The sequence below is a fragment of the Acanthopagrus latus genome, chromosome 12, assembly GCF_904848185.1.
Source record: "Acanthopagrus latus isolate v.2019 chromosome 12, fAcaLat1.1, whole genome shotgun sequence".
Classification (NCBI taxonomy): Eukaryota; Metazoa; Chordata; class Actinopteri; order Spariformes; family Sparidae; genus Acanthopagrus; species Acanthopagrus latus.
Window position 1 is genome coordinate 1,939,399 of NC_051050.1, and position 12,044 is coordinate 1,951,442.

The 12,044-nt window shown below is 40.5% G+C and overlaps 1 protein-coding gene across 3 annotated transcripts in view; it reads right to left on the reverse strand.

Annotated features, from left to right (window-relative positions):
* The window catches only part of shroom3 (shroom family member 3), a 74,397-nt gene that overhangs the window by 24,631 nt on the left and 37,722 nt on the right, over positions 1 to 12,044 (reverse strand). For 2 of the 3 annotated variants that reach the window (XM_037117485.1, XM_037117484.1), the window contains exon 4: positions 5,535 to 5,660. In XM_037117485.1, the coding sequence (XP_036973380.1) occupies positions 5,535 to 5,660 (126 nt within the window). Of the gene's footprint in view, positions 1 to 5,534; positions 5,661 to 7,904; positions 8,802 to 12,044 lie in introns of those variants that run through there. The other variant, XM_037117486.1, reaches the window with a different exon arrangement.

Sequence of the window (12,044 nt, forward strand, 5' to 3'; positions counted from 1 at the left end):
TCAAAAATGGTCAAAATGTCAGAAATTCTGTTACCTGAACAAAAATCTGATAATACATAATTTGCATCTTGACAACATTGAAATGTTAGTGATTAGTTTTTAACTCTAAGTGTTTTGCTTCATAAGAGAAAATCCGATGTTTAAAAATTCCACTCTTACATTGACTCCAGTTGTTCCCGTGAGAGCAGAATTCAAAATGTTCTCAAAAAGTCAGTTTTTGAGATAAAATTCTGATATTTGCCAAACTTCATCAACCATGACTCCAAAATATTCTCTTTTTTTTTCAGGAAGATTGAAAATGCATTTAGCAAGAATTTGATAGTATATGTTTACAGTACTGTTTACAGTCAAACATGTTGATGCACTGTGGGCTTAATTTTTGATAAATCAAAAATCCGAGAAACAAGTTTTGTGGAGGACGGTCTGAAGATGCTCTCTAGCAAGTCTGAGCAAGAATTGAGCAAAAATTGTGGGAGGAGGTTTTATAAGTTTTACAGTTTTTGAAAACTGAGTGATGGACTTCATAATTTGTAATGAGTTTAAGCGGACTAAAGTTTCAGCAGTATTGGGGCTACAGTTTGGTGAAAGTTTCAAAACTGCAGCATGTACTGTTGATTTTGTGGGTATTTTCAAAGTTTTTAAAATTTAAACGCGTATTGAGCCGGAATGTCAAACTTCACATTGTTGGATGAAAAGTCATTGCATCACCAAAATAATTACAATTGTTGCTTCACATGGAAAAGGCACACTGTGGGGGATGAGGAAGTTTGAATGTAATGTTACCAATAAAGAGTGTTTTCTGTTCTCACACAGGCTTCATCATCTTATAACATTTTTTGTTGTCAATATCTTAATTAGGACAGTCGTGAAAACAACAGTGAATCTCCTAATACAATTTCTCATCAATTATATCATTCCTCAGATTACTCTCCTGCCTGTATTATTAGATCTGACAATGCACAAGGTTTGGAATGGCAGGACATTAAACTGGGACTTGTGGTTGGATGAGGTTTTTCTTCTTCTTTTCTAGAAATTATTTATAGATACTAATCTTAAACAAATGAAAACTGGCTCATTCACAGCGTTTCATAGTCCATTAGGATGACTGAATTGTTGTTGCGCTTTAACGATGATAATTGATGATGATTCATTTTTTACAGTGCTTTTAGGAAGGCAGAAGAAGAGGTGCACTTTACTATATCTTACTTTGTATTTAACTCTTTGCAGCTGCAGCCTTGACATTTAAAAAAAAATCTCACACCAGTGAGACTGAGAGTGGATGGAGAGATTCACCAGACTGTGCACATGTTAGTGAGGGAGACCTTATAAGAGCCAGGTTTGCCTTGTTCAGGTCCCTTTGTTCATTTGTGTGAGTCCATCCTTCCACACCGGTAAGTTTGTTTAAACTCATTCTGCCAATTTGCTCCTCATATAGTATTGTTATATCTACCTGCATCCAATATTTAGAATGAGTATATCTGCCTTCACACCAGCTATATTATGTGGAGTTGCTTAGAGGTAGGTAACCTCTATGAACGTGTGTAGTTTAAGCGTACACGTATAGCATACTATGTATCTCTAGATTTAAAATCATCGTGTATTATGTTATCATGTGGGCACTGTAGACTCGGGCATCAAAGTGTTCAGTCTGTTTCACTTGACATCAAACTGAAAATATTTAAGTCCAACTTGGTGTTTGTTCAGACATGAGACTAGTGTGTTGAATTACAACCAGAAAACTGACACTTGCACTCTTGCACTCATACCCATCACCACCCTTGAATCTCTGCAGAATTTGGACAAACTGTACATTTTTTAACAATCTTTTATTTTTTATCTATTTTGTCTATTTTGTTATCCCACACTTATGTCTCTGTTTGTTTATATTACGTACTTTCTTTGGAAAGTGAATCTGCTTTGACCTCTCTTGAAAATGAAACACACTGAAATGTGTGTGTGTGTGTGTGTGTGTGTGTGTGTGTGTGTGTGTGTGTGTGTGTGTGTGTGTGTGTGTGTGTGTGTGTGTGTGTGTGTGTGTGTGTGCCCATGCGTTTACGTCATAATTTGACCCACCAAGTCCTTCAACCGAACACAATGCAATTACTGCTGTGGAAAAGAGAACAGCCTCCGTCTGTGTCTGTCTGCATTTTGCTCAGTAACTTTTCTAGACCTAACTTCTAACTTTTGTTCTCCTTCTGTCAGCTGTACTATCCACTTCTGTTTTACTTTCCGTCTGTGTCGTCTGTTTCTTAATTCCAGCTCTAGTCAACATAAATGTTACAAAAAACTTTTCATTCAGATCCCAACTTTACTAATAGGACACAGCCAGATAATGTGTGTGTCTGTGTGTGTGTCTGTGTGTGTGTGTGTGTGTGTGTGTGTGTGTGTGTGTGTGTGTGTGTGTGTGGGGCTGTTGTCATGGGAAACCCAGAGGTGAGGGGGGAAGTGCATCAGGAATGCCCTTCCATGCAGACACTGACGTCAGTGAGTCCACTCAACACACACAGCCACGTCAGAGGCTTTTATTCACGCTTCAGTGATGTCACTTCTTCTAAATGACATAAGTCTGCTGACCAGCAGCTCTGCTTTACACAGAACATAACAAGCACAACACTTTAACAAGGCTGTTATCTATTTGAGGATGACAAAATGCTTACTCTATCACTTCAGATACTTAATCTGCAAACACCTCAATAATTCAGGCTAGATTGAGTTTCTAGGGACTGTACTGACGATCTGGCACATGATGATGACTGCTCATCGAGCAGAAAAAGCTCAGGGATTCCCTCTCCTCCTACAGTAACTTGGACAGTGTGACTGTGAGCAGAAGTGCGTTGGCCTCTGGTTTGAAATCAGACCACTTTTTTTCAACTCCTCCAAAGTTCCTTGCTCCGAACTCATGGCATTCACTGCCTCTGTCACTTTCTGACAATCCCATTGCTTCATTTTGTTGCAAAAGCCAGAACCTAAGTCCCAAAATATACTCTTTTTTAGTCTGTCAGTCTGAACAATAATGTCTTCAAATTGACAGTCTGTGAAATGTGCTTCCTCTTCCTTAACCTTTTTTCAATTCGAAACTAAATTCTCTCCTGCTACATGCAAACCAGGTAATCTGGGGCATGTTTAGAGCCATTAATAGTAAATTGTGGGGCTGGTCATAGATGTACACAAAAAGACACGTGTGGTTCTATAAATCTGATGAAAAGACTGTGTAGGGATGTTTCCTATTTTGTGTGTACACATATTTCTACACCTGGATATAATCTGTGACCCCTGGAGTTCAGGATGAGGGGCAGAGCCAATCCAGGGGGCAACCAGGTACAGACTCAGACTCCTGGAGGGATCAATTGATTAACTGATCCTCAAAGAGAAAGAAGTACATGTCATGGTCGAGGGGAGAGATTGTACATTTGTGTTCAATAATCAATAAGGAAGGCTCAATCTATTTTATTCTAAATTCACAATTAGGATCAATTCAACAAGTTTTTGACACCTCAGAATGAAATCATACCACACAGAAATAGGAAGGTCACGTCATGTAACAAACAGATTGCAGCTCCTCATATTGATTTGTCTCCACACCTCTGTCACCTAAATACTTGCAGCTTGTGGACACTTTCAAAAGGCCGTTTTTACTGTTTCTTCCTGCACCAGACACAAAGCAAACGTGACGGCAATACTCGCGAAAAAGTGTAACGGACATTATTTATCATAAATCCAGTTTTGGACAGGCCGGCACGTCGGCCTAGTCAGGAGGTGGGCCGTGTGGGGGTGGGCTAGCAGCTAGCTACACACGAACACCCACAGATTCAGATTCCAGTTTGTTGTCGGCGCATCTCCGTATCTCCTCAGACCCGAACTGACTCTGTCCGGACTCGTTTAGTCTCATTAATCCACAACAGTCAGTTTAGATGCACAGAACGGGACCGAACAACCGGCAAAATCCCGGTCCAGCTCGCACCGCTACAGGTATAAATCTGCTTGTTTCTTGAGGTGTGTCGTGGAAGTGAGCTCTGCAGTGATTGGCTCTGGTGCGCATGTGGCTATGGTTGACAATGCTAGGCACACACACACACACACACACACACACATTCCTTGCTTTTATAGAGAGATAAACTGCTTTGTGCAGTGTGACAGTAACCACGATTGTCCATCAATTCCTCAGAAAACTCGGATGGTGTATTTTACTTGTGTGTCCTCATTTCTAAGGCAGTACAGGTGTGTTTTTGTCACCTGGCAAGGAGACATTAAAAACAGCTAAAATCATATAAACTCATCAATAATCATGTAAACCGTAATTATTACTATAATAATTAGAAGTCAAGAAGAGTGAAATTCATATTAGTTTTCAACCTGGGAGCTGAGACAAGAGTGTCAAGAGTGAAGACTGGTGTCTGTCAGAGATAAGACATGAGACGTTGGAACATGTTTCTCTCAAAACATGAGCTTTGACCCTGTGAGCGACTGACTGACTGGGGAGTGCAGTAAACCAAAAATCCAGGCAGCATACTGTCTTTTCAGATAGTTCTGAAAGACCACAAAGACAAATCCACATGATCCTGTGCCGATCATAAAAGACATCATTGTGTAACCAGCCTTGTGTTATGACAGTGTTATTATCTCTTATGTCCAACTACTAGCGCTCAGCAATACAACATGGAAGTAGTCAGTTTATAAATCACTCTGCTGGTCACAAGCTTCTCCCGTGATTACTGTCTTTGATGGGTGGACAGCTGAGCTCTTAAAGTAAGAAAATCTGCTAAAGATTTGCATTTCATAATTATCAATATCTGTCCATACGGGTATACACATGATGAACTGTGCATAGTTCAGGAGATCAAAAACAAGAGTTGATTATTATTGACTTTTCTCAATTAAGTTAAGCTGCCAGGAATGTATGGGTGATTAAATGCAAATATTCAGGAGGTCCAGGGAGACAACTGAGCCATGTGGCACAGTGGCCACAGCAATACACACAACAAAAAATATGCATATGCAGAGTAAAGCAATCCCAAAGCTGTGAACTGTATGTCTGAATGTCTTTGCATTCTGCACATGCATTCTAATGGCTAGAAGGGGGCAGCTTTACTATACTATGGTCCTATGGATTATAGTGAAATAGATGATAAAGCAGAGTATGCTTTAGGGTGTGTCTATCTTCTGATTAACATTATCCTGGGAGTTTCAGTCAGATCCAATCAATATCCTCCCCAGCTCCCATGCTTGTCCAAATATGTCACTTCTAGCTCCAAAACCAAAGATGGAGACAGCCATAATGCCAAATTTGAGGGGTTCAAATGGTAGTCCAAAATCCATTGAATGATGTCAAGGTGGGTTGCACACTAAATGTTCCTGGTGGTTTATTTTCTTTATTATGCATTATTTTTAGATTGAAATTATTTCCCTTTGGTAGCAACATTCTGGCTACACAGCTGCCAACTGGCGACTGGTAACTGAACAATTGATCCAAAGAATAACAAATCAGGAACAAGAGCTTGTGGATGTTTATTGTCAGAGCTGTTTTGAACACTGACCTTGAGTGGTAGCTGTGGTGCCAGGCACTGCACATTGAGTCCATTGCTCCTGGGTCCACTTCTGGCTGACCTTCACTGAGCTTTGTCGAATGCCATGAGTGAGGACGAGTTGCTGTTTCAGTGCGTCTGTGGGAGTAAAACACAAAGAGAGCATAATTTATCAGCAGCAGCAGCAATAAAATTTAACACATCTGGTCCGCTACCATTTACAGCTCTCTGTCATTTCTGTTACCTCAACTGATATTTGAGAAAAAGTCTTTGGTGGGGAGAGTCAAAACCAGAGAAAGCTTGTCCATTCTGAAATGTTCCATTTGCAGGGTACAAGTAGTAAATTTGTCTTGTTGTTACCTTATCTTATTTTAGTAATAGTAGTGGTTGGTCATAATTTTTTTTAGCTCACCAAGTTATCAGTGACTTTGTTAACTTGATACAGTGAAGCAGGCCTTGAGAGACCGAATGTGAATCTGTTACAGCTGTCTGAATCCAGAAAATGACAGTTGTGCACAAGAAAGTGAGCTCCAGTAGCTCTTGTGGTGCCAAATTTTTTTTTCCCTCTTGCATTCTGCCTCTATTATTAGAGTATGAACCAGAAAATTGGTCATTTTGACACTGAATATTATACTCCCATGATAACACCACACACACACACACACACACACACACACAGACAGCTGTATGGTCTCAGGCAGAAGGTGAGTCAGATTTATATCTCTGCCTCTCCCTTGCCCTCTATCAAAAAAAATTCCGAAATAGTTTCAACTTCAAACTCCCAAAAAATGATAGTTGCAACCAAATTCACAAAAGAAGTTCCGTGAACTTAATATTTTATAACAGTTTTGATGCGCTTTGCTATTAATGCAATCCAATTTCCTCAATGCTCACCAGTTGTATTGGTAAATTCAACATGCTTATTTATCTTTTTGACATCATCATTATTTTTGAATGCGTTATCTTATCGATTACAAAAGAAAGGTTTAATAGCACGGCAGCTCGATAATCTCTCCTCATCCTTGTCATATTTGACATGTTCAGCTGCTCTGTATTTATCCATAAAGATAAACAGGAAAAGATTGTATCTGAGTTATCAGGAGACAGGGACATGAAAGGCTGCATGCCTCTGAAGCACAGGACTCTGGGTAGCTGCAGGACGTGGCTGAAATTCCTGGACATGATATCATCGCTGGTGCACTAGTATAGTCTCAGGGGACTGGCTTTAGCGCAGTCTGGTATGATTTAGTTTTAGTTTCAAATCCAGCTCTAATTGTGTAACCTGACTACATCAGAGACTCAAGTCTGTCTTGTCCAAGTCTCAAGCAAGTTCGATGTACTTTTTCCGCCAAGTCAAGTCCTTAGTAATGACAAGTCCAGTCCCAAAGTAAGATGTGGTTTACCTGATGAAAGTCTAAGGATTAAAACATTACATCTGCAATAAGGTTTTTGAGACTTCATTTCTCCAATAAGAATAACACCCAGTTCGATCAATTTAATGGGTTACAGGAAGCACCTCAAACTATTTCTAAGAAATAAGAAATATTAGAATAAAGAAAATAAGGGGAGTGATGGACTGGCCAAGGGTCAAGTAAAAGTGAAAATAGTGACCATTGGCATATTGGTTGGCAGTCAGACAAGGTGGCACATTGAAAATAATTCACAATTAGTACTACAACGACAGTCAGTAGAGCGCATACCCCCACCAAGGCCAAACACTTCCCCAGTCTGATTTTTCATGTAGTAATGCCTGGGAAATTAACAGAAATGTCAATAAACACCCTATCTTGCAGAAAAAATCCTGGATATGTTAGGATGTGTACCGAGGGTTAATGGGGTCTATTCCCACCCTCCATCAAAGTTGCATGGAAATCTGTTCCATAGTTTCTGTGTAATACTGCTGATAAACCATCAAACCAACTAACCGATATACCCACCAACTAACTGACAAACAAACCAACTAACCAATGAACCAACCAACTAACCAACAAACAAACAGACAAACAAACCAAAAAACCATCTAACCAGCAAATAAACCAACAAAACAACCAACCAACAAACAAACAACTAACCTACAAACCAACAAACCAACCAACAAACAAACAACTAACCTACAAACCAACAAACCAACCAACAAACAAACAACTAACCTACAAACCAACAAACCAACCAACAAACAAATGAATGTGGGTGATAACCTCTCTCACAGACGTGAAAATCTTTCATTAAATCATAGACATGTTTCGACTCAAAAGAGTCTTAATTGGGACATGAACACCATGGACTTCCACCATAAGGAAGCAAAACAGCCCAGTCTCAGTGATAAACGCATGCAGTTCCCATATTTCTGCCAAAATATACAAAACATGCAATCTGTTTTACCTGGAGGTGAACCTAAGGACTTTGGAGATGAGGCCGGTTGCTAGGCTGTTGACACTGGCCTCTGATGGCGACCGGCACAGTGCCCCATCCGACCGGCCCAGCTCTGCTTTCTTCTGCTTCTTCCGGAGCCTCCTGCGGTAAAATGCCTCCAGCAGCTCCATGGCCTTGACACAAAGTCTACTTTATTCTAGTTTCTACTAATTTCTTCTTAGCTGGACTCTTCCTGTCTTAAAAGATCAAGTAATCAAGTTATATGTCTGCTTCCTTTACTCTTCACTATTTTGAGCTGTTTGTTTGATGCGTCTCCTTCTACAAAGCTCTAAAAAAAATGACTTTCTATGTTTCATACAGAATCCTTTCTTTTACACGCTTTCCTCTGTACAAGAATATTTCCAAATGTATTTATCCTTCAATAAAATCTTCTATTCTATTATTCTGTTCTGTTCTAGTAAATTATTCTACCGTACTTCACTGCACCTCTTGCACTGTCGGCCATATCAGTCTATTCTACCTCACGTATACCTTTTGCTGTACTTTTTTCTTTTTAACCTCCTGTCCTCTCCTACGCACATCTGATCTGCATCTACACAAAACTAACACAAATTAACACCCTCTCTCTATGTCAGATATGTCTCTAATGTTGCAGTACCCTGTCTGCTGCACCTTCTTTGAAAAAAGTTTCAACCTAGACCAACACAACCGTCCTCTTCTTGTGTCTCCTACATGAATCTACTCCTCTTGTCCATTAAAACTCCATCAGAAAAACTCGCCTATCCTGATCCCACCTTTCCACCGTCTGATCTGCCTCTTTGCTCCACTTCCAGTCCCGACTGTCTGGTCGAATTGAGTTGCTCTGCTCCCTGGCCCCTGAGCTCGTTAAGTAAATGAAGCAATTAAGCATCATTTGTCCACCGTACGATAAAAGCATAAAGTAAACATCCTTGTCCCAGCTAAGTTCGGGTAGAAGCTGTTGATATGGTTTGTGAGTGAGAGACACTAAGAGTCTGAGAAGAGAGAGAGAGAGAGAGAGAGAGAGAGAGAGAGAGAGAGAGAGAGAGGGGGGAGGGAGGACTAGAGGGAGGATGCGTGAAAGATAGAGAGAATGTGCAGCAAGACAGGGAGGGAGGATGGAGGGAGATAGTCGTCAGGGAGAAGATACTGAAGAATGGAACAACTGAAAAAAACTGATAGTAGAAAGCCATCTCCAACAACTGCAAAATGAAAATAACTGGAGAGTAACTTGAGGGGTGAGTAAGAGGTAAAGAAGAAGTTATAACAAGTGCAAAAGTGAGAGAGGAAGGGGGGAGGAAAAGAACAGCGAGGAGGAGGAGGAGTGTGGATGAGGACGAAGAGGGAGGACAGATAAACAAGGAGACAGAGACGTGATGAAAACAGTGGATTATTGAGCACATCGCAGCAGAAATGGATTTCGAAGCTGCAGGGAGAAAGACATCTCATGATGCAGCATGTGGTGCTACAGTGAACAATGAGCTGACTATTATTGACTGTTAGATTACCACTGTTAGAAGGAATGAAGTCCAAAACCAAGACCAGCTGTATTGACGTGGGTTAGGAAATACTGGTCATTACTGGATAGTTAAAAATGTAATAAATTGTGTTCTTTCTGATTTCTTACTTTAAAATAACACATTCTAGTGACTGCTAATCCCCCGACGTTTTGCTCCCCCAAGCAACACAATATCTCTTCAAGAAACTCCTGAAAGCTCTTTGAAGACATCTGGTAGGTTCTCAGGGAACCCTAGAATCAACTCAAGGACTGGGCATCCTCAAGGATTACTGTAATCTCTTCTGGGACACTGGAACCTGTGCAAGTATTATTTCAAGACCTCTGGACTAACTTCTCAATGACCACTACTCAAGAACATAAGTCTTATATATAGTCAGAGAATACTCAGCTTGGTTAATGTGCAACTGATCCAAATTCATATCAGTTAATGTACACTAAAATTTTTGGTTTATTTCTGAAAATGCAGGAAAGTGTGCAGCTCTGTGATCAACCTCTCACATCAGACACAGAAGCTACTCCTAGTGTTACAACCTGTATCCATGATTCACAGCTCTAACAGCAGAATTCCTGGGAATCGTGTCATGAATGTCATCAGAAGTGTCTGAGACCAAAGAGAGAAATGAATGATGGTACGACAAATAACTCTTCTTCCTTTGTAGTGTTTGAATCAGCTGTCAAGTCTCTACCAACCCCAACCAGAATATGGTTTATTTTAACATTCAATATTATACTTGTAGCGTAACACGATACAGCAAACACACACACACACACACACACACGCAAACGGGTGCAGGTGTGTTCTGTTCATGTTGATGAACACACCCTCAATAACTGCAGTTACTACGGCTCTTCTTAATGCTGTAGAATGCTAAGTGACATCAGCTGATCTGTAGCGTACTTCATATTTTTTGGAAAATACAGTGATTTCAAGTCTTGGCAAAAGGCTGAGCTCTCCGCTGAAAAACACTATGAACGGTAACAAATAAATTGTAAAAAGGCACACTGTGTGAAGGTTTTTTTTGTTTTTTTTTCGAGTTGGCTAGTAGCCGTGTAATAAGCAGGATAATGTATAGAACAGCGGTCATTATCACTTCATGTTGGGGTCTGGTTCGTCCTGTCGGGACTTATTTTCCAGATATATACACATACATTCTATACATTATCCCTTAAATAATAACCTGCAGATCTCACTGTTATCCAGGACTGTGTGTATCTGTGTATGTTTAGGAACCTCTACCTAGAAAACATTTTCAAGGAGTTTTGGAACTTGTCAAGGACCGATATAACTTGTTCCAGAACTGTTGGAACCTCACCATGGACTGCAAAAACTCCCGACCTTAACACCACTAACAGAAGAACTCTAAACTTCAGGCCTGCTAAGGTGAAGCTAAGCTAATGTAGGCTAAAAGCTAACTCTTAACCAATGGTACCTTAAAGATACCGCAAAGCTTAAAATGCATGTTCTTTTTTAATCTCAAACTTTATCTTTACAGATAACCTCCCTATCCGTGTGCTTGTGGAAGGTAAAAAGGAAGACTGAAATTTTGGGAGGTCTTCACTGGCCAACACATTATTACATTATCTTTACAAACATTGGAGGCAGAGAGAAAACAGCAAGCCTGGCTCCATCCAAAGAGGGCAAATCCACCTTTCCAACTCCAAGGCTTTCTGACTGACAAAAAACAGTAGACACAGAAATGTAAACAGTAAGCCTTGGAGCTATTTGCTGACCAACCGTGTCTGGGAGCATTTAGCATCTCACAAGTCTTGCTGATAGCTGAGTCACCAGGTTTGAGACCTGTCCTGACTATACTGTCAACATAACCCAGCTGACAACAGGATTAACTGGTAAATAGCTTGTTAGCTGACAGCCCATGATATAAACACAGTGACAATGCTCTCACTCTTTAATGACAGAGATGACCATTTTTTCTTAATTTGCCTCTGGATCAAAACTGAACGGGATTGGTGGAGTTGTGAGACATGTGGAACTATAAACTGAGCCGAGTGTGATTGTGAGCAACAGTGTGTGTGTCTATGTGTGCAGGGTGTGTCTCTCTGAACAAGACCTTATCTGTTGCCGTGGGAAACTTCCTTCAGCCCATAAGAGTAATCTGTTTGATCTAAGCGGAAACCAAAATTGGAGAGAGAGAGAGATAGGTGGACCAAAGTACATAAATCTTAACTGTGTGCGTTTGTCCAAGTGTGTGTGTGTGTGTGTGTGTGTGTGTGTGTGTGTGTGTGTGTGTGTGTGTGTGTGTGTGCGCATGTGCATGCCAGTTTAAAAAAATGCATCAATAACATATTTGTGAAGCTTGTGGGGTGTTTGGGGTGTGTCAAAACTGTATTCAATGCATGTGTATGCATATACTCATATACTCTATATGAGGGAACGGAGAGCATTTGTATTACTAGTAGTCCTGGTGTCTGGTCGACAGTTCTGATCAACATTGCTGTTTTTATCAAACTGCATATAACAAGCAGCAGCATCAATCCTCCACACAGTGTTACTAGTTGTCTTACTCATGGACCACTCAAGGACAATTAGTACCTCCTGAAGGACTCCTGGAACCCCTCAAGGACTCCAGAAACTTCTTTCTAGTGTGCTGTCA